The sequence below is a fragment of the Trachypithecus francoisi genome, unplaced genomic scaffold (genome assembly GCF_009764315.1).
Source record: "Trachypithecus francoisi isolate TF-2019V2 unplaced genomic scaffold, Tfra_2.0 Lachesis_group4, whole genome shotgun sequence".
NCBI classification, from domain to species: domain Eukaryota; kingdom Metazoa; phylum Chordata; class Mammalia; order Primates; family Cercopithecidae; genus Trachypithecus; species Trachypithecus francoisi.
Window position 1 is genome coordinate 26,711,896 of NW_022681469.1, and position 23,242 is coordinate 26,735,137.

The 23,242-nt window shown below is 49.0% G+C and overlaps 1 protein-coding gene across 2 annotated transcripts in view; it reads left to right on the forward strand.

The window, feature by feature from the left end:
* Positions 1-23,242, forward strand: part of PLXNA4 (plexin A4) — a 526,156-nt gene that overhangs the window by 419,037 nt on the left and 83,877 nt on the right. For both annotated transcript variants that reach the window (XM_033192850.1, XM_033192851.1), the window contains 5 exons: positions 3,036-3,159; positions 3,892-4,045; positions 5,217-5,316; positions 7,787-7,901; positions 20,192-20,392. In XM_033192850.1, the coding sequence (XP_033048741.1) occupies positions 3,036-3,159; positions 3,892-4,045; positions 5,217-5,316; positions 7,787-7,901; positions 20,192-20,392 (694 nt within the window). The remainder of the gene's footprint in view (positions 1-3,035; positions 3,160-3,891; positions 4,046-5,216; positions 5,317-7,786; positions 7,902-20,191; positions 20,393-23,242) is intronic.

Consider the following 23,242-nt stretch of genomic DNA (forward strand, 5'->3'; position numbering starts at 1 on the left):
GCAGAGAGCTGAGATTATGCCACTGCATTCCAGCCTGGGCTACCGAGCCAGACCCTAAAAATAAAAAACACTCATTCTAAAAATAAATAACAAATAAAAAATAAAATCAAATAAATCTGTGGTTCTACATCAGCTACAGTTTGGAGAGGTCAAATGAGGATGTCAGAGAAAGGATAAGATGATAATACTAGCTAACATTTATGAGGGCTTACTATGAGCTACGCCCTGTCCTTAATGCTTTACTCACATAATCTCATTTAATCCTCATAATAACCTTATTAGGTAGTTACTGTTTTGTCCCCATTGTATAGATGAGAAAGCTGAGGCACCAAGATGTTAAGTAATTTGCCCAAGATTATACAGTTAAATGTGATATTTAAAATTGTAAATTACAGGTGGCTTCCCTGTAAAACCTAAAATTGGGGGATGGTGATGAGTAGTTCCTTTGGCGCTCTCAGGAGCAGTGACAAGATGCAACCACATGAACTTTGGAAGCAGCAAGCAATGCAGGTAGAACTTGTCCTGAGATCCCCTGAGCAAACACCTGTGTGCCACCCCTCCCTCCCTACCCCTGGAAGAGAGATGGAGTCCTGTCTTTTCTATCCAAACCTCTATTTGGTAACTCCAGGTGATGTTTGGCCTGGAAACAGCTCTGCTTTTCCCTCTCTTCATAATTTAATCAAAGACATTTTTCAGACCTACTGATTGCTCTTAGAAATAGGAACTTCAAAGTTGGGGAGTCAGTGAATAATTTAAGCCCGTACTAGCTCTCTGGGTCTGCTGTTAATGGGAGTAATAACACTATTAATAGCTATGTCAGTGCAGACACTCTGGAAAAGTCCATAACATTAGCTTAATGGCTGAAGGTAATGGAGTCCTCGCAGAGGAGCTGGCCTGGTAAATTAACTTCCAAGTCTTTTAGGCAGACGCTCTTGTTGCCATCGGTCAGCTGGAGCAGCAAGGAAGTGCCACGGGGATGACCACACTCACTCCTGATCCTTCACTCCTGGGAGGCTGTTTCCTAGAAGCACCCTGGAGAATTTATCTTCATCCAACAAGTTGCAATAACACTCAAAGTGCATCCCAGTGCCAGGCAGAAACAGCGATTAGCCTAGACAAAAAGATCGAGGGGAAAATGTTTGAATTGCCCTAAGGACACGAAGAGGGCACCAGGATGGTGAGGAGAACCGGCTTAGTCTGCAGCAGGGGTCTGCCCCTCACTCCTCAGTCTGGAAGCTTCAGGAGATAGAGCTCCATAGTGGAGCATAGGCTGCAGGGTGCGTCTGTGTCCCAACACGTTCTGACAAGGTGGGGTTTGTTGCAGCATTGTTATGAGACTTAAACGCTAGGCAATGTAAACCCCATATCATGTGCCTATTAATAAGCGCTCGTACCTCGCAGCCATAAATGTACTGTTCAGGGTTGTTTTTCACTTTCGCATTGCACATCCAATCTACTTTGAAGTCCTGTATTCTGTCCCTGTGTCCCTCCATTTATCCCATCCTTAGAGGAACAGCTTCAGTCCATGGCCTTCAGTGAGTTTTCCTTCATTTGCTAGATTCTCCTCTCAGGCTCTCCACCCAGGCTGTCATTCTTGCTGTGGCCAAAAGTGGGAGGAGAAACCCCCATAGCTTTCCCTAAGCCTGAGTTACCCCAAGAGCAGCTCAGGGTATCCAGGTGCCCCCTTCCCTCATCTCCTTGCCCCACACCATACCTGTCTGCTTCCTGAGACAGTTGTTCCCTCCCCAAGTCTCCCTCCCCAAGGCTCCCTCCCCATGTAGATTCCCTATCCCTGACTGTCCTGTGTCCTAATAAACTCCTTGCCTGGGGCTCCCTCCTGCCCTGCAACAGCTCCTGACATCTTCCTTCCTCTGCAAAATCTTATCTCTTTAATCAAAAGAGATCAGCAACTCTGGAGTGACTTCCCTGCTCTCATCTTCTCTCATCATGTCCCTCTTGAGAACCCTGCTTGACCCCACCCCACAATAAAATCTGTAGTCCAGAGTTTCCAAATCGTGACCACTTGGTGAAGCCCTATGTTCACAAAGTTCACCTGAGTTGGATTAAATACTGCTCCCTGAAATTCAGATACCTCTGTGCAGTGACCTCAAGTGATGCCTGCATTTGGGGGAGGTCCATGATTTTCATATGCATCTTTCACAAACCTTCATCAGCTAGGACTGCAAGGTCACACTGGTCATGGTCCACCTGTGACACCATACATTTTGTACAACACAGAGCACTGAAGAGTAACAGCAAACCTTAGATAGAGCCAGGATTCTGATCCAGAGCAAGCTTTTAACTACAGTTTTTAGCTCCTTTGATCCTTCCTTCCCTCTCTCTCACCTGCCTACTTGAGAGGATTCCAAAATAAATCAAACATAGCTGCTTTTTTTTTGAGAAGCTCCTACTTGGTAGAAGAGGGCTGTACTTAGCCCAATAATTGTCATATAATCTAAGAAGTTCCAGACTTCTTAAAGTAGGAGACTCCAAGGTGCTATGAGATCCTAAGAGGAAGCTCTTCACTTTGCCTAGGGTGGGAAGGAGAGATTGTAGGTGCATTTTGAGCCATGACTGGAAGAAAAAGTAGGAACTGGACAGGTGGAGAAGTGAGGAGAGGGAAGTCCAGCAGAAGAACTGGCATGTTCAAAGGCAAGGAGGTGTATTTTCTATATGAAGAAAACGAATCTCAGGTTGCCTAAGGAGGGGAAGGGAATGGCAAGGCCTAAGGATGTGCAGAGAGGGTGAATAGATAGAACTGTGCGATTCCTTATATGAGTTTGGAGAGGATGAGTAGAGTTAGGATGACTCTCAAGTTTCTGCCTTTGGCAAGAAGTGATTGGAATTGCCATCTTTTCTACATTTGGGAATGATGGAGGAGGACCAGGCTTGAGGAAGGACACAAAAAGTTTAGCTGCAGGCGCATTGAGTTTGGACACATACTGGGAGCTGCTGGAAATGCCTGACCTCAGCATCCGGACCTCCCTGGACCAAGTGGCCATCTCCTGAGTAACTCGAGGTTATGTCCTTCCTAGTTGCACCCGGAAGGAGCGGTGTGAGCGGTCCAAGGAGCCCCGCAGGTTTGCCTCAGAGATGAAGCAGTGTGTCCGGCTGACGGTCCATCCCAACAATATCTCCGTCTCTCAGTACAACGTTCTGGTAAGGGTTGTGGGGGTTGGGGTAGGGTCCAGGGATGCAAGGCAAACTCTCTCCTACCAAAAAGTGCCTTAGCCCAAGGCCTCTCTGGAGGACTGGGCCAAGCCTGGCCAGCAGAAGCAGCTTGAGAGAAGGGTACAGGATATCAAAGAATTAAGTGTCCATGGGGGGATGCAAGAAGGGGACAGGGACAGAACTATTGGGGAAGAGACTCTATTTATAAAGAGTAGAAAGGCAGGGAGCACCAGCACCAAAAATGATCAAAGGTGACAAAAGGTGTTGGGAATGATATCTTCAACTATAAAATGGGAAAGATGCATGTAGAGAGAGAGAAAGGGGCACAGGTGACTTCCAAGTTCTAGCACTGGGCACTTGGTGGTTGGTGTTTCTGTTTTTCCAAAATAGGGCCTAATGGGAGAGGTGCTCCATCAGCCACACCTCAGTCCTGCCCGATGTTCTCTCACCACGAAAATCCCCTCAGCATTCTTGTTTCCTGGGGCCAAATCCATTTCGATCCTAATGAGGTTTCTTTTGTCTCTGTCTCTTTGCATCTCACCACGGCCTCTGTGCTGCTCTCCTAATAACTTGAGTCTCTTCTCCATGTTAATATTGCCCCTTGCTTGTCTTTGCTTTGCCTGTGATCTCTCTCGCTCTCCCACTTTCTTTTTTTATTCCATACCTGTCCTTTTCCCATTTCACCCTCCTCCTTCTCTCCCCCTGCCTGGCTGTTCACAGCTGGTCCTGGAGACTTACAATGTCCCGGAGTTGTCAGCTGGCGTCAACTGCACCTTTGAGGACCTGTCAGAGATGGATGGGCTGGTGGTGGGCAATCAGATCCAGTGCTACTCCCCTGCAGCCAAGGAAGTGCCCCGGATCATCACAGAGAACGGTGAGCATCCCGGAGGCACAGCTGAGTGGCACGTCTTCCTCCTGGCTAGATGAGGAGAATTCAGGACAGATGTGGGGGAATTGGGGGAGCCTACAGGCAGGGGAGGGTCAGAGGAAGGGGCATGGGTTGGTGGGTGTGTTATGGGAAGAGGGAGATGAAATCTCCCTCCGCTGTCCTTGGCATTGACTGTTACAGCCCTTCTGTGTCAGCCTTAGGTTAGCCCCCAAGAGTCACCCTCATCCTGGGCAAGGAGCAGCTGCAGAGCGGGTGGGGAGGGGCAGGCCAGGACAGCGGTTAAGTTCAACCTGCTCCACTGGCTTGGCAGGTCAGTGGAGGAGGCCACTGAGCAGGTGCAGGGATGCTCACATGGCCGGTCTCTGACCCTGGACCACTGCCTTCCCTATTCTGCCCTCCTGGGTCTCCCCAGAGCTTCCTGTTATTGGGAGCAAGCTGCCCCAGGAAAGACAGCAGTGGGCAGAGGCTCCATGCTGGTGAGGGACAGGCCCAGCCTGGGCAGATTGATTCCATGTTGTCCCTCCCATTTGGGCTTGTCACATTTGTTCGGAGCTGATTGATTAATGAGGCTCTCAGGGAAGGCAAAGAACAAGGCTTGAAGTGGGGGCCTAGGGTCAGGGTTGTGAATTAAACATGGGCTGCAGCTCCTCCCTGGCGCCAGCTGAGGATTCCAGGGTCTCCCACCCCGGTGGAGCCCTGAGCACCCCCAGAGGAGGTAGTGTCAGAACAGGGGCTCTCTTTACAAAGATGGGGAATGAGCTCATGCATACACACACATACATGCAAAACCTCTTGTGCAGTTTGTGGTAGCATTCCTAGAAGTCTACATATGTGTTTCTTCTGGTTATGAATCAATTTTGTGAGTCTGGCCAGGATATCAGGCATGTGAATGCACCTTTGAATTCCTGGCAGTGTGCATCTGTGTGTGTACACGTGGAAGAGGGGAAGTGATACAGTGGGCAGGGAGAATAGACTAGAACTGCCCTCTGCAGCTGCTCTCAGGATTGTCCTGGGACTGGATCTGCTGGGTCAGAGCCCTGTTAAGGCAACAGCACCCTGGGGAGCAGGCTCCCTTTTCCAGCATGTGTCACTGGTCAGGGAATCCTTGACTTGGGGCCTCAGCGTTCTCCGACCCCTCAGCCATCTCTCCTCGTAGGGGACCACCATGTCGTACAGCTGCAGCTCAAGTCAAAGGAGACTGGCATGACCTTCGCCAGCACCAGCTTTGTCTTCTACAATTGCAGCGTCCACAATTCGTAAGTGGCCCTTGCCTTACCCCACTTCCTGTTCCTGGGGTCAAGGTTCATCCAAAGATCAGAAAACCCCATCACTGTTCCCAGGGAATCACCATTTAGAAGCCCCAGAGGAGATCTCCTTCACCCTCTCTCCTCTGGTACCCACAGGGTTAATGGAAAGAGACTAGAAGAGCAGAGAGTGAGAACTTAGGGAGTGGGGCTCTCCACATCCCTAGCGCATACATCTTCCCTGACATCAGTCATTCTAACTCAATTCCATCTCCACCATCTGTTGTGGGATGGTGCATCCCACGTGAAGAACAGAGAGCAAGCTGCATGGGCAGAGGAGGGATCTGAGGGAGAGAGGCCCTGATGTGTATCCAGGACGGGGGCAAGTGGTCTAACCACTCAATCGCATGCTCAGCTCCCCACAGGCCCCTCAGGCTAGGTGGGGACAGTCTGGTAAGGGCCAAAGGGAGGCAGAAAGGTATGGGGTTGGGAGACTCTGGCTCAGGGGTCAGGAAGACTGACTCCAGCTCCAGCTTTGTTTGACTTAAGCATCTAACTTCCAGTGGCAGGTGGGGAGGGCAGAGACTCTGGCTCTGCAGCCAGACCAACTGGGAAGGTCAACCATTCTGTGCCCCAGTGTCCTCTATCAACAGGGAAATCGTAGTGCTCCTTCCAAGGGTGTCACGCAAATATTTACCAACTGACATGGCAGGAGCACTGTCCCATCAGGCAGTCATTGGCTGGGATGCTGTGCTTGGCTGCTAGCCCTGAATATCAGCTCTACCTACCCCACAGGACAGCCACAAGGGGTAAAAGGGCCATGCTAAGGAGAAGCATTTACAGCCATGTCTGGCCCAGTGTTTAGGCACCACACGTGTTCTTGCTATTATTAGATTATCTTTTCTTTATCAAATGATGGGGTTGGACCAGGTTGTGAATGGGCCAGCCTGTTTTTCTTTTCACCATAGAAACCTAAACTGAAAGTAGGTGTGGATGCCCAATGTACAGAATAGATGGAAGCAGGAGCTTCTCTAATTAAAGATTGGGGGGCCTGGAACCCTTCTAGGAGCCCCACAAAACTACACATTCTCCAAAGGAGCTCTATGGCATCCCCAGAGTTCCACAGAGCAAACTGTGGAACCTGACCTCAAAAAACCCTGCTTGCTTTAACACACTCCTGTTCTGCAATCCATTCATGACATGACAAGAGACACTGGGGATCTAGGCTAGTGGAATTTTAGGGTCTATTGATCTGCTTATGGTAGCTGTGAGTCTAGAGCTTAGCTCTCTTTGGGGCCCCAAGTAAGAAGGCATCCAGCCCTCCCAGACAAAAATGAGTTGCTCTAGCCCTGGGACTCTCCTCTTGCCTCCTGTGACAGAGCTGTCCCTGTCTTTACCAGACAGAGCTGTCCCTGTCTTTACCACTCGGTGGCCTAATCCCTCCATCCTCCCTTTCCTCTCTGGGGAAGCAGAGTAAATAAGTGAAATCATGTGTGAAGCTTCCATTAAGCCCATAAAATGATTTTAAGCATCTCCTATGTGCAAGGGAATGTGTTACTCATTAGACACGGTGGAGTCAAAAATCAATGCAACACAAAGACTCAATCCTTACCCTCCAGGAGTTGATGGCCTGTGGACTAGTAGAGGAGCCGGACAGGTAATGGTGAGATATGACACAAGATGGCTAGGACTGTCCCAGAGATTTCAGCCAAGAGATTCACTAGAGAAGGGCCCAGGGTGACCAGCTCTTCCTTGGTCAAGCAGGTAGTCAGGTGGTAGAAAGAAGAAATGGTGCTCTGGAGGGAGGGATGGCTTGTGGGGAAAGTGTGGCCTATTCATGGCCAAAGCAACAAACCTGCATTGGGGGCAGTGGTCATCAACACCGTGAAGGACATAGCCTGTATGGAGAGGCATTTGAGTCTGGAAAAAGGAACCATGTTGGGCTTTTAAGCAGTCAGGAGCTCCTATAAAATTGCCTTGGTTTCCTGGGGTAAAGGTGAGGGATGGGGTTGCCAACCACGGAGGAGCCATCGTAGTGAGTGAGCAGCCTCAGTCACTTCCTCCTGAGGCAGGGTCCCGGTGGCTTCTCAGCAGCAGAGACCCAGAGTCCATTTGAATACAAACCTAATCTTCTGTTTACCCCAACTCTGAGGTCTCTCTACACAAGCCCTCTGCTCCAGACCTTATCATTCCCTCTTTTGAAAAGGAGGATGTTATCCCATGGAGATGGAGGAGGGCTAATTTGGCCTTGGGGGACCAGGGTTGTCAGCTACATATGGGAAAGGAAGGAAACCAGAGACCATTAGCTTCCTGAGGTCTTGGGGAGTAAAGGGATAGATGTGCATAAGATCTGCCCTTGCTGCGCATTTCACGGTGGTTTCTCTGAATACTAAAAATGTTTTGCTAGATCCTAGAGACTCAGGCCCTCTGCTCTGGGCTCATCCAGGTTCTTAGATTTGTGCCTCCCTTCCTCTGTGCCCAGGTGCCTGTCCTGCGTGGAGAGTCCATACCGCTGCCACTGGTGTAAATACCGGCATGTCTGCACCCATGACCCCAAGACTTGCTCCTTCCAGGAAGGCCGAGTAAAGCTGCCCGAGGTAGGTCCCCGGCAGCCAGAGTGGTGAGTGCCTCTTGTTGTGAGCATGGGACACAGAAGAGAGACATTCCCTTAAGAGGACAAACCAAAGGAAAACCATGCAGGACCAACCCCTTCCTCCTGGCTCTTAAGGGTCCACTTTATAAAAGCTGGAAATATGCCAAACTCTGTGCTGGGACTGTGGGTTCTGGATCAGCCCTGGAGATTCTGTTACAGACAAAGGTGTATTCCAGGTCATTCCAGCAAGAAAGATCCTCCACACACCAGATGGGTCCTAGAAAGATTCCAAAGAGGTGGGCGTGTTAGTGTGTCCTAGAAATAATTGTGGGTACACAGCAGGACTGTGTCCAGACTCCTCAGCTATTCCTCAGGGCACTGTTGACAGAGGAGAACTGCGGCCCCCAAAGAGGGCAAGTTGAGTAAAAGGGAGAGAGATGAGAATAAAAAAATGGTCAACTTGTGAGCTAGAGCAGTGGTTTTCAAAGCATGGTTCCCAGACTAGCAGAATCTGCATCAGCTAAGAACTTGCTAGAAATACAAAGTCTTCTGTTCCAGCCTAGGCCAACTGAATGAGAAGCTCTGGGGGCAGAGTGCAGCAACTTGGGCTTCAACAGGCCATTTGGGCTTCAACAGGCCCTCCCTGTGGTTCTGATGCTCGGACCAGGTTGAAGAATCACTGAGATACTGTAGGCTAAAATGTGACCTTTCTATTTCCTCTGAAGTTTTATTCTTCTTGAACATTCATCCTCACTGCACCAAAAATACTTTCTGCCTATGCTGTTATCTCTCTTAGAATGTCAGAGTGTGGGCAAGGACTTCAGGGATAACAGGTATACCTCTGGAAAAGTCTGTTGTTCAAACATGACAGTGTTTCTTGCACTCTCTCAGCCAGCACTGGACTCAGCAGGCTCCAGCACCTTCACCCCCACCCCTAGTCTTGGGTGTATCTTTCAGATCCCTTTACACACCACACAGGTGTCATGACCATGTGGCCAGCACCACAGCTGTGAGAGAAGGGACCTGTCCAGGTGCAGGAAGCATAGGGGATTTTGTGGGGGAAGGGGGCAGGAGGGGCATTGAGAGAACATACAGGCCCATCAAATGCCCTCCCCATTCCAGACTCATACCCCACTAAGAATCCCACCTTTGGCCAAACCCTCATGGCAGGAGAGAAGCTCTCTTTTATCTGAGGCTGAAAGGGAAGGTCAATGTACAACCCATGCTAACATCTGCTGCATGGGCCTCCCCTAGCATGGTGGGTACGACTGCATTGTGCTTAGCCATCAGAAAATCCAGGCCCAAATCCCATTTTTCCCAAGTCTCGATGGCTGAGCAGGAGTTCTATAGGTGGACAGTAAGAAAGGTGATTCATTTTAGAAGTAAAAGCAAGGAGTGGAGACGTTGTCAGGGGAGAGGATGGTCATGATTGAGTAACAGACAAGGGGAGCAAACAAGAAAGAAAGAGTAGAAATTTGAAAATCTTCATTAAGATAATGAAATGACTAGGGACCTTTGGAAGCCTCCACATAGCTCAAATGTTTTGATTGCATTTTGTTCTTGGGCTTCTTTGCTAGATAAAACCTTTGCTAGATACACTAGTCTGGAAAGCTGGTGAGAGGCTGAAAACCTTTGTCTCAGCTCCCATGAAGTTCCTTGCAAGTTTCAGACAGAAATAAGAAGAGATTATGAAAGCCTCAGACAAAAGACCAACTCCCTCTCCATGGGAATCTGTTCATGCCTGGAAATGGCTACTATGGATTCACAGTCAGGAAAAGAGACCCTGTCCCTTTATAGGGAAAGGGAGGAGAGTGGTTGCACCTTGGATTTTATGTAGGAGTGTGAATCTCATACTTATGTGTCAGTTCTCTACTTTAAAAAGACAACATAGATATAAAGGTAATAAGAGCGATGTGAGTCAGACAGCAAGGGAATGTCCTTGATAAAAGGCTGTACAGTCTCATCAGCCTGGCTGGGCCTGTCTTGGGGTGTGGTTTCATGAGCAGAAGGACTGGTTGACCCAGCAAGGCTGGGGACAGGGATGTGAAAAGAATCCTTTTCTTGTTCTGGTCTGAAACCTGCAAATAATTTGATGGGAGTTGAGACAAAGTGGTTCTCAGCTTCTCTCCAGCTTTCCAGACTGCCGTGTTTGGCAGAGGTTCTGTGTGTGGACAGGCCCAAGAGTAAACTGAAAGCAAAAACAATTGAGCTAGCTGGTGGATTCTGAAGGCCTCTAATCATTTAATTACCTTGCAGGAAGCTTTTGAATTTCTGCTTTTTCTTTCTTGTTTGCTCTTCTTGTACCAAATTTCTTTCTTTTAAGTATAGAAGAGGAGTCTCCTTCTGTTGCTCAGAAAGAGGGGAAAAGAACCAGAAGAGAATAAAATAAGGCCAGGCATAGTAATCCCAGCACTTTGGGAGGCCAAGGTGTGAGGATCACTTGAGCCCAGGAGTTCAAGACCAGTCTGGGCAACATAGTAAACTCTCCCCAGTAGAAAAATATTTTTATTTTTTTCTACAAAAAATTAAAATAAGTAAGTAAGTAAGCTGGGCATGGTGTTGCATGTCTGTAGTCCCAGCTACTTGAGAGGCTGAGATGGGAGGATTGCTTGAGCCTGGGAGATTGAGGCTACAGTGAGCCACGAGCAAGTCACTACACTCTAGCCTGGGCAACAGAACAAGATCCTGTTTCCAAAAAAAAAAAGAAAAAAAAAGTGGGTGGGGGAAGAAGAATAAAATAAGAGCCCACCGTCTTTCCCGGGGCAATGCAGAGATTTTAGAGGAATGATGGCTTCAAGTACCCAGACTCCAAGCCAGTTGGGACACCCCTCAATACCTGACACAAGCAAAGACTGCCACGGATTCACAGCATCTCAGAGGATGGGATGCCAGGGCCACAGAGAAAGGAACTAGTCTGGGGAAAGTGGCCCAGAGAAGGATATGGAGCTGTATGTACTAAGCTCTTGCTGCCACACTGACATCCTCTCCATTTCCCGTGAGCCATGGTACGGTGAGCCTGGCGGGCCATGGCAGGGAGCGGCTCTGGGGTAGTTTGGAATCGCCCATGCCTCCTTTGTCACATGGAATACATTTTGGCTCCTCTTTACCTTGGATGTTTATTTATTCTAAGAAAAAGAAGCTCTACTGGGGTGTTTCTGGTCCAGGCTTGGAGGTTGCATTCTACCCAGCTCAATTCCAGGGCCATTTTGAGTGTCAGCACAGAGGTGAACCAGAGTTGGCCACCTGGTGATGGTTGTTGTAGCATCTTCCTAGTGAATGTGGCAAAGAGGAAACAAGAAGTATGTGTGGACTCCTGACTGACTCCAGCCACGTGGGGTCAGTGAAAGGGGGTCATTGTCCTCAGAACTCAAAAGACAGTTCCTGGCTGCTAGTGTAAATATGAGGATTTTTTTATGTTGTTGTTTGATTGTTTGCTCTATTTTTACATTCTACATGTGCTTATTTTAGCAATGTACAGTCATGGGCTGCTTATTGTTGGGGATACCTTCTGAGAAATGTGTAATTAGGCAATTTTGTCATTGTGCAAACATCATAGGGTGTACTTTCACAAACTTACATGCTGTAGCTTACTGCAAACCTAGGCTACATGGCCTAGCCTATTGATCCTAGGCTACACACCTGTGCAGCAGGTAACTGTACTGAATACTGCAGCCAATTATAACACAATGGGAAGTATTCGGGTATCTAAACACATCTGAACACAGAAAAAGCATGGTAAAACTACAATATTATAATCTTATGAGACTTCTGTCCTATATATAGTTTGTCATTGACCGAAGCATCCTTATGTGGAACATTACCATATATGTTTCTGGGAAGAGATAGTAGCAGGAGTAAGGGGTAAAAAGAAAACTACCCAATTAAAAGGTGATTTTGTGGAAGCCTGCAGAAACCTGTGTGCTGTCACTACTCTAGGGGAAGAGCTTACTGACAGCACGGTACTCTGAAGTTTTGCTATAATTTAACTGTTCATTCTTCATTACCCTAAGCATTTCAGCCACACTCGAGGCATTGTGAGAGGTTTAAAGGTGAAAAAGATCTATGGAGATCTGTGTTTAGAGATCTATAAAATTAGGCCATTGGTCTACATCGTCTCTAAAGTTCTGTCATTGTAAGTAGAAAGAAGCTGGAAAGTCCCCAAGATAAATCCATGCCCAAAAAGTGGTCGGGGGGCTGGCAATTATAGGGTGACTGTCAAGTCAAGGCTTAGGTCAACCATCTTTACCTAACAGGGTGACCCATACCCTCAGGACCTGCAGTTCCACTGAACATCCAGCCCAAGGCCCACCCTCTTGGAATGAAGGTATACCCAGGCCCTGGTGACTCCTCTGGAAATCTCTGGGATTTTCATTTCCTTTTACCCTTTGAGTGAGGGGATGCAGACAGTGTCCTTTTGTTAGCTAAGAGTGAGGCTGACAGGTGGCTTTTCATCTACCCGGCACCATCTTGCATCTCAGGAATGCTTTCATCTGTGTGTCTTCCATTTCAACAGTAGCTTTGTTGACTATCAGGGATATTGAATTACCTTTTTTTTCCCTGAACAAAGAATGCGTTCAGGTGAAGTTATTGGTCTGGAACAGAGAACTAGTCAATCGTTGTTGTTATTATATTAATGGCAAGTATTCCACCATAATTACAATTATTAGAAATAGAATGCCCAATAACATATGCTGTTTATGGTAACTATATTCCAGTTACAAGGAATGATTTTGTTTCAACTAATGATGGCATTGTGATAACAGCCCTGGGCCTTCAGATCAGCTGCCAGAGCCTTGGGTAGCCATTAACAAAGCCATGCCCACCCCTCTACTGAGCAGGAGCAGCCACTGGTCCCCAGGTGGCTTCAGAATCCATCCCCAGCTCCTCCACAGGCCAACCTGGACCTCCCATCAGGCACACACACTTAATGATGATGCTTGAGGAACAAAGGTGAACTTCTTGCAAAAGCAAATGCATTGGCAAGAATTTGTCCCTGATGGACTATTTTGTTGTTTTTTCTCATCTAAACTGAAAAGCAAAGTGAGTTGCTGCTGAAGCTGTATTCTCTGGGCACCAGACTAGAGAGGCTTTGCAAGGAGGGTGAAGCACATCTGGCCTCCAGGTGTGCAGGCTCACCGAGGAGGCTCCCAGGAATGCCTCTCCTCTTGAAGTTCAACCAGCCTGCCTACTCCAGAGAATAGTTGTAAGATCAGAGGAGGCAAAATGAATTCTATTTGATTTGCAAAACTGTGTTTGAAAGCTTCTCCCAACATCCCCTAATACCCCAACACCCTGAAAAGAAACTCAGAGCCAGGATGAAATCTGGTATCAAAAGGATCAAGTCTTCTCCAGGACCCAACAAGATTGAGAAAGTCCTAGCTCACGGGCTGCTGCTTGCCCCTGGTACTGAAATAAGCCCCATGCCCTGAAACAGGAGCAGAGCAAGGGCATTGACCCACTGACTGGACTCTGGAGGGAAATCACCAACCCACTCTGTCAGCAATTCTGCTTCCCTTCTTGCAGGGAAGGCATTCCTGGGATCCAACCCAAGGGAACAAAACCACGCCTGCCATGCCTTTCACCCTCCTGTGGAAAAAAAAAAAAAAAGCAAATCCAGCTACAGAACATGCTCCCCACCCATGCACCACCCCCACTCCAGGTATTCAATTACTGGGTTGCCATTCCTCTAGACCACTGCACTTTCCATCAATCTTGCCTGCCCCTCCCCACTTCAGGTTATGGGTATTTCCTTTTTATATTATTACTTTGCTCTCTCTATAAACCAGCCTGTCGTAGATCACACTAATGGCATTATAAACTTGGGGAACAGCAAGAAAATATATGATGCATTACATTTTTGGGCACCATGGTTCTGAGAAGGTGAGTATAAATTTGGGGGGTTGGTTGGGGTTAGGGCTGGCTTGTCTTTGGGACTAATGAAGGCTGAGGTGACTTGGACGGAGGAGAGGTGATCTGTAAATCATTTTTTCCTTAGCTGCCCACCAGGTCCCTGTTCTTCCCTAGAGCTCTGTTTTCCCCAGTCTTGCTGTAACAATAGGAGAATTAGAGCCCTCATTTTGTAAACACACTGAGGGCTATCAATTCAAGGGCCTATCACCCCCATCTGCAGGCAGCACCAGCCCTGAAAGCAGGCTTTTCTCTCCCAGCTAGGCTGCATTCTTTATATCCTTGTTCAATTATTTAAATATGCAATGAAACCTCTGTATAAAGCAGTCACTAATGTGCTGGACATGGCGGATAGAAAGTCATCGTTCTCGCTTTTATACTTTGACTTTGTGTTCCTGTCCTCTGCAATTAGCAGTGCGATTTGTATTTTGTGTGCATATCAGTGGAGACCAAAATGTTCATGGGGCTGGACAGTTGACCTTCGTCACCTCCTGAATGCCAGGCCTTTAAAGGTGTGCTTGTGCCTCGAGCCACTGCCACTTCCAAACCCCCTGCATTCTTAGAACTGCAGAATGTAGCCACAGGCAAAACAGCCTCCGAGGGAGTCTGGTTCTTCTGGCATGCATGTGTCTCCATAGAATCTTGTTAAATACAGGTGTTTTCCATCCTCCAAAAGCTGGCCCTTTCAAATGGTAGTTCAGAGAAATGGCCTCCTTCAAAAGAGAAGGGCAGTATGTTTTTGAGGAGTTTTGGATGGAAGCTGGATAATCATCTGTGGATAAAGGTCAGTATGGTGATTGGGTGAAAATACTGTGCTCATCATTGTCATGAGCACCGAGTGAGGTAAATAGTGTCCTTAGTGTCTTTATCTAGAACACGGGAGTGATCTTTGTGTGTGTGTGTGTGTGTCTGAAACAATATAGTACATGGAAAATATGTGGAAGGGGATGGAGGTAGTGGAATTGACACTGAATTGAATGCTTGTACCAAGTTAACCATGTCAATTAGAATCACAGCAGTATCCCATGCTGCCTGTCAGAGCCAGTTACTCAACTGGACAACCATACCAAGTTGCAACATACCAATTATTAAAATATTAAAACATGTCCCTGCTGATAGGTGAAGAGCCACCCCTCGGAGGCCCACTTCCCCTATACCTCCAGTATTCATTCATTGGCTCATTGAATGCCACATTTTGAGCTAGTTTTGCAGGTGTGATTATCGCATTTTAGAGGTGGGAAAACTGAGCTTCAAAAAGATCATACAGTTCTATATCCCAGATTATCAGCTGGGATATTAATAGAACTAGGACTAAAAGGAAAACAAACTGTTCTTCTCTATACTTAACAGCAAATGCGTGGGGCTTTTTTCTACACCAAGCAATTCTCCAATCCTCGATGCTACCCAAGAAACCACTTGGGTAGCCTAGAACTCAACTCATTTCTGACACTACCTGCCCAGAGTGAGCATTGGCTCTCACAAGTTAAAGGGCTCAGTCTGACAAGACTGTCCCCATTCCAGATGCCAATTGCAAGTCTGAGGTTGTCCCCTGCAGTTCTGACCCACCAGTTATAAGTCAGGGGTTCCCACAATCCCCTCCTCAGATTGGATAATTTGTTATAACAGGTCACAAAACTTGGGGAAGCATTTACTTACATTTACTAGTTTCTTTTAAAGGGTGTTGCAAAGGATACAGACAAACAGCTGGATGCAGCAGTGCCTAGAGCAAGGTGTGGGAAGGGGCACTGAACTTCCTTGTCCTCTCTGGGCACCACTCCCTCAGCATCGCCATCTGTTCACCCCCAGGGAAGCTCTCCAAACCCCTTCACTTAGGGTGTTGATGGAGGTTGCTTTATGTAGACAGTTGAACTCAGTCACCAGCCCCTCTCCCTTCCCCAGAGGAGAGGGCTGAAGTGCCACCCACTAATTACATGTGTGGATCCTCTGGCAACATACCCCCATCCTCCAGGAGTCACCTCATGAACATAAATTCAGGTATAGTGGAAAAGGGCGTACTGTGAATAACAAAAGATGCTCCTTTTCACCCAGTCATTCAGAAAACTCCAAAGGTTTTAGAAGCACCGTACCAGCAGCCAGAGGAAAAGACCCAATATATATTTCTGATGTCACAATATTCCAGGGACTACACAATTCATTGAATCCAAACCAACCTCTTCATTTTATGGGTAAAGAGACCCAGAGGGTTTGAGGGGCTTGCCCAAGGCCAAATGGCTGGCAGATCTCCTGTCTCAGGACACATGGAACGTGCAACTTCACGATGTCACTTCCCAGAAGCAGAGGCTGCTGTTCGGGGAGCAGTGGCCAGAACTGGGACCTCCCTGCCAGTCCCCCTGGTGTTTGGGACACTTAGAGCTATTTAAGTTAGGCAAGCTTATCCTAAGATGTGAGGCCCAGAGGACTGGAATAAGTTGGGTGGGAACTGCTGGGGTATTTGCAGAAAATTGCATGGAGGCAGGAGCAAAGGAGATGGGTCTTTTGGAAATGAGGTGGGAAAAGGGAGCAGATGAGGGACAAGATGCCGGCTAGGTTGGGAGGAAAGGACAAACATTTGCTGAATGTCTGCTCACTCTAGGCCAGATGCTTTATATATGTTAGTTTATGGAATCCCCAAAATGGTCATTTGGAAGAGGAATTTTCAATCCCTATTCATCGTTAAGCCAAGCAATGATGACAGGACTTGTTCAAGACTCTGAAACTAGAGGGGGAGGAGGGAGACAGACTTACTCTCATAGTTACAGGATTCCCAGCCAGACTCCTGCTGGGTGATGAGCCTTCAAGGTGAAGATAAAGGTCTGGGTGCCCTGAGTCCCTGGGCCATGAAACAGGGCCTCAGACTCACGCCCTGGAGGAATATGAAAGTTTCTCTGAAGTTTCCCTGGAGTGTCAGATCTGTAGGTGATTTTGTATCTGGAATCTCAGCACAAGGCAGGTCAGGATCTGGGATGCTGGGGTGGGAGGAAGGGGCAGGGTGGTGGAAGTGGTCCCTTCATGCCTTGTTGCCTAGGGAGAAATTGCCATTTTACATTTCAATTAAGAGGGACACTGGGGTCAATCAGCAGCGCCACTAGAGGGAAATGTGCCCAGCCCAGCCCTGGGCCTCTCCAATTATTATTAATGAACTTACTCTCAGAGCTGCCAACCTTTTTATATGCAAACTAGGCCTTTATGGGGCTACTTATAATCAGGACTCATTAGAGAACTCATCACAAGTCTCACTAAAAATCTTACAGGGGACGTGGGAGAGAGGCATTTGCTGTTGCCCATGTCCTGGACAAGAACAGTCCAGCCCCCAGGCAGGGCTCCAGCCCAGCTCCAGAGGGTTTTACAGCTCCAAGTCCCCTGGACTTCAGAGGGACCCTGGCTGACTGACCAGCCCATCCTGAGGTGGTCCTGCCCGTTGCTGGGAACTTGCCTCTTTCATGAAGGGCAGAAACTTGGTGACTCAGGCAGTTGGCATCTGAGTTCTTCAGCTACCAGCTCATCTGCTGATACTGAGCCCTTCTTTCACCTCTCCTCGCCTCAGTTTCTCCTTTGCAAAATAGATGGGGTCCATGAGGGTAGTCAGAGGATTCTGAGATTCTAGTACCCTCAGTGCCTCATTTCTGGGTGGCAACATGTGGATGCGGGAGGTTGAGGGAAGAGGTTCCGGGGCCTCCTGGCTCTCACTCCCAGAGCGACCAGACCCAACTCCCTCCAGAGACTGGCAGGAGGGAGAGTCAGGCTCCTTCCTGCTTCAGGGGAGGGGAAGCTGCCCAGGGCTCAGGCAGAGGGAGGGTGGAGTCAAGTGGAGCCTGGACTCACAGCAACCCCACTCTCAAGGATCTGCTCTCCTTGAGCTGCCAATATCACTCTCCTCCTACTCCAGCTCTGATCTCCATCTTTTCCACAAATTGCTTCTTTCCTTTGTGTCTCACATTCCCACGTTGCTAGAGCAGGGACTGAGGGAGCGGCTGTGGTAGGCACACAGGATGGAGCTGCTAAGACTCTCCACAGGTGGCTACCTGGCGTCTCCAGAGACCCACACGCTGTAGAGCCTCAGACCACACGCAAGGTGAAGGCTAAGACCAAGGCCCCTGTCCTCTTCCTGCTGGCCCACCTCCCTGCTGCTTCTCTTCATTGTTTTAGAATGGTGGCAAAAAACACATATCATAACATTTACCGTCTGAACTGGTTTTAAGGATACGGTTCAATGGCGTTAAGTACATTTCACATTGTTGTACAGCTGTCACCACCATCCCCAACTGAGGTGGTGTTCCTGTCAAACAACTACCCATCCTGCCTCCCCTTAGACATCACCATTCTGCTTTCTGTCTCTATGAATTTGACTGCTCAAGGGACCTCCTACAAGTGGAACCCTGCAGTATTTGCCTTTCTGTAGCTGGGTTGTTTCACTTAGCATAACGTCCCCAAGCTTCATCCATGTTATAGCAGAGTTTCCTCCCTTTTCAAGGCTGAGTAATATTCCATTGTATGAATAGGTCACATTTTGTTTATCCATTCATTCCTCAGTGAACACCTGGGTTGCTTCTGCCTTTTGGCTGTTGTGAATGATGCTGTTGTGAACATGGGTGTGCAGATTTCTGAGTCTCTGTTTTCAGTTCCTCTGGGCATGTAAACCCAGGAGTGGAATTTCTGGATCTGCAGTTCCTCTTTTAGCTGTACCTCAGGATAAAGGTGTGAGCAGCCTGTAGGGGCATGGGAGGAAGGATTAGTTTAATGGGCCTGGGACACTCCCATGAAGAAAGGCTCCACTGCTGGTCCATCTGTGGACCGTGGTCTTGCTCCTCCAGCTTCTTCTCTGTCTCCTAGCTTCCCTTATAGCTTTCTCTCTCCCTTTCTTGCTTCCATTTCCCCTGCCTCTCTTTCCCTCCTCTTTTCTTGTTGGATGATCAGAAAGGATAGAGGGAACAACCACTCCAAATCATGGAATCATGATGGGTTAAGATGAACAGGGCCTTGGAGTCCCGCTCAACTAATAGATAAGGAAATTGAGTTTCAAATGTGCTCAGAGTCCCAGAGCTCATCAGCAGCTCAGGGGTACTAGAGCTAGCTCAAGCCTTCTCCCTCTGAACCTAAGTCTTGTTATGGTATAGCTTGTAATGGCACAGAGATATTTGGCTCATGTTTGCTCTGGGACCTGGGAGGGACAGCTGCCAGTTGCCTAACTACCTGGAACCCCTCCTTTCCACCATTCCTCAGTGGCTTCCTTTCTGCCTTACTCTGCTAAGGACAAGTGTTAAGGTGGGGGAGAGAAGCCTCTGCTGAGAGTTGGTGGTGAGCCCATGACAAAGCACGCTCAGAAAGAATATGTGCATCATGCTTTTGATGATCAACCTGCCCAGGAGCCATCTGTCTTGGCATGCCCCAGACAGTGCCACAGATGGAGGAATCTGGGGGATGGTGGGACCTGCCTGGCACAGGGGATGCCCAGGCCATGCTTGTGTTATGGAAGGCCTCACGCCTGCCCACATCCATCAGCAGGAGCTACAATACTGACTGTCCTCCACCCAGCTCCTGAGAATACAGCAACACACCAGCTCCTACTACTCAACTGGGCAGAGCACCCACCCTCCTTCTTCTGACCTCCTTATGTCCCCAGTCCTCCCTAGACAAAGCCGATAGCCCCAGGAAAAAGGGGCCCAGTGATTCACTGTCTCCATCCTAAAGGCCATCTGGGTTCCTGTGGCTCCAGGGCTAAGTATGCCCATTGCTAGCATCTAGAAAGAGCTCAGAGTGTTTCTACTCTGAGAGGCATTTCTTTGGGGCCAGGGCATCCTAAAGCTTGGTCAGAAGCTTCTGGATTTATAAAGCCTCTGGGGCCCATTCCAGAACATTCTCAAACATCAGATTCAGCCCACATAGGGAAGGCCCTCCCAGCCCCCCTGCTACAGTCAAGACTCACATTCCAGGGACAGAGCAGGGCCCAGGGCTTTGCCTCTCTGTGGAGATTCTCACATGGTCTATCCATCCCAATTCTTGACAGCCTGGAACTTAGCAGGCAAAGAGATAATCAGTCCGCAGTGGCGGTGGGGAGGCCTAGCCAGCAGAGGCAGTCTCTAGTAGGGTAGAAGGGTGCCATGAGGAGGCTACAGGAGTGTCAGAGAATTCGGATTGCATAAGGAAGGTATTCAGGGAACCCAAAGAGGGTGGGGACCACCTCAAGATATGACACTAGGACCCCAGATTCCTCAGTTTCATTTTTGTCCTCAGTGCATTGCCCACTGGGTGGGCACGAACACCTCAGGGGTCACCTGTGGGTGTGTCCGTGGAAGGGTGGAGACAGGGAAAGTCCGGATTATGTGTGCAGAGGTCCTTGCTCTTTTGGTTTCCTGGCTGCCCAGCCTGAGCCATGCCCTCTGTCCCCAGGACTGCCCCCAGCTGCTGCGAGTGGACAAGATCCTGGTGCCTGTGGAGGTGATCAAGCCTATCACACTGAAGGCCAAGAACCTCCCCCAGCCCCAGTCTGGGCAGCGTGGCTACGAATGCATCCTCAACATCCAGGGCAGCGAGCAGCGGGTGCCCGCTCTGCGCTTCAACAGCTCCAGCGTACAGTGCCAGAACACCTCTGTGAGTCACCCAACCCTGCCCACCGCCAAACCAGGCCCCAGCCCCGCCCACATCACTGTCATTTTCTAGGAGCCAAATCAGCTCAGTCCTGCAGTCATTTCCTCAACATGCACAAAACTGCCACCTGCTTCCGCCATGCCTGCTGGCACATCCCAGCCCCACAACACCTGCCCCAGCAACGTGCTGGGTTCTGAGGTCACCCAGGGCCTGGCCGTAGTTGTAAATGTTTGTAAAGGTTGTCCATGCAAGACAGGATTAGAAGGGATATTGGACCAGCCGTGGAGCTGTGAGCCCTGTTTGTGGGCAGATGCTGGGCTCCAGGAAGCTTCATGTCCATCCTCTTTCCTGAGAAGCTCTGAAAGCCCTGTGCCCTGCCTTCTCAACAAGCCCCAAAGACATCCCACCACCTTCACATCTACATAGAGGCTGTTTCTCAGCAGAGAAGGCTTCTGAGACAGACCAAGCTTTGGCAGGAGGAAACAACAAAAGGGAAGGAGCTGGCCAGGAGCGTGCTGCTTAGATCAGCACAAACCTTGCCCAATGTGTAGCAAATCCACACTAAGCCCAAGCCCTGTCAATGAGTGGTCAGCAGCCCCCAGGCTGCTGCCAGCTGTCTACCTCATTCCTAGATACCCCACAGTGAACCCCACCTGTGTATCACCTTTCCTGCCCACTTCCCTTGGCACCTGCCATGTTGCCTTTCCAGCTACTGCTCTGGTCTCTCTCTGACTTTCTGGGCTCCCTTCTTTGTGCCCAGATGCTCAGAGACAAACACTAGACACATAGATTCAGAACATTTTCAAGTCATAGAAACTTTAAAGTTTGTCTTCACTGCACAAAAGAGAAAGCGGAGGCCTGGAAGCAGGGGCAGATCTAGATTTGTGGGATGAGACATACCATTTGGAGACCTTCTTTAAGACCGAAGTATAAGTAGTACAAAATTAGATACGTAGGCCTTAAAAGGGGCTGTGTGTGCGAGTGTAGGCCCAGAAGCTGAAGCTCTATTCACTTTGGGGTAATGCATCCCAAAATGTGCCAGAAGGTAAGTGACTTGCTCAGGGTCACACAACTAGTGAGTGGCAGAGGTGGCCTGGATTTGAGGGCCCCTCTTGTGTCACACTGCTTCCCATGTATTCTTCTAGTTGCTCCTGGGCACTTACATACAGTGTCTGTATTTGGAGATGTGATGTGTGACCAGGAAAGTCCCAGACGAAGGATTTCGTGGGACACCCCACTCTTCCTGCAGGAAGTAGTCCAGGGGGAAATGGAGCCCAGAGAATCCTACACAATTGCCCTAGGTCACTCAGCATTACAGGGATAGAGCTGGTCGCTGCTCTCACAACCTCTGAAACCCCAGATGTTGTTCCCACGGCATCCCGTGTGCCCATCCCCCTCCTGCCCTGGTGGCCAAGCTATTTTTCAGATTTCTGCAGCACTCCAGATTAAATCTGCAAACAAAGGAGATATTAAACACCTCCTGTTTCCCCATAAATTCTGAGTTCAAGCAGATCAGCCCCAAGGGTTTGACTCAAGTCATTCTCTCCAAAACAAGACGCTCCCTATAGAAAGAGACCTGCATCTGGGCCTCACATTTGACTCTGCAGAAGGCTGGTGAGGATCTCAAACCGTGAAGAAAACAGCCTTGTTTCTTCAGAGAAGCTGCCCCAAGGATCTGGGGATGTCAGGAGGGTGGATAGAGCCTGCGGTCCTCAGATGGCTGTGCCCTCAGTTCCCCAAGAGAGGGACACGAGTGTCATAAAACTGGGCCCCATGGCCTGGGCTTTGGTTGACTCTCTTAATAGACAAAGATACTCCAGACAACAGCGTGAGTTGTCTTCTAGACCCCTTGGTCAGAAGTTCTTTTGTGCCCTGGGGACTAACTTTAGCTTCCAAGAAGCTCACTGGGACCCTCTGCCATTCTGTTGATTGCCAGAATTGGAAGTAGATTGTGTTGAAATGTCCTCAGCATTTCCCAGGCCAAGAGCTGCCTGACCAAATGAGTCCTTAGCCATCACAGGGAACTCCCCAAACATGGGTGCGAAATCAGAGCCTCCTGGGAACAAGAGCACAAACAGGGTCTCAGCAGCGCCAGGCAGGTGAGTGCTGTCTCCTCCTTCATGGTGTCCCTATGGGGTACCTGGTGCTGGCATCCTGGTCAGCACCCATGGGAAAAGGAAGGGAACGACTGGGCTCCAGTGTGCACACTGTCAGATGTTGAATCCTTGGACCTCAAGAAATCAGCAAGTGACATAGCTCCACCCCTGGGAATTTCACATCTGGAAGCCTGATATCCCAGGACACAGTGGTCAGTTCTACTTCCAGCCCCTGTTGGCACTGGAGCTGGAGGCCTGGAAGCTGCGATTCCCTTCACCAAGGAGAGAACCTGAGACTGAAGCTCTTGGCCTGTGCCCTGCCCGCAACTCGGGACCTGAGGAGAGCTCCCGCTGTGCTCTGGCCCTCTGGAGTTCAGAGCTGCAGCCTCCCCATCCACCATGAGCCAGGTGTAGGTGCCCCCAGGTCACTGCTTCCAAAGCAGCTCAGCTGACTTTGCCTCCATGACTTTTTAATTTTGACACCATTAGTTGTAGGAGAGGTGATTTCTCTACCATTTTAAAGTCTGATTAAAAAAAAAAAAGGCAACAGGAGGGATACCCCTCAGATAGTAGAATGTAGGAGGAGTCCCCTCTGCTTCCTAGGACTCACTAGAATCACATAGTTCTGGAGGGCTCAGCTCTGCCATTTCCCAGGAGCCTCTCTTTTCATGGGGGACAGTGGAATCCCAGTTTAAATGCTGGTCTGGGTCAGGTTGCTGCTTGCCATCAAGCGATTTCCATCAAACATCTTTGCGGT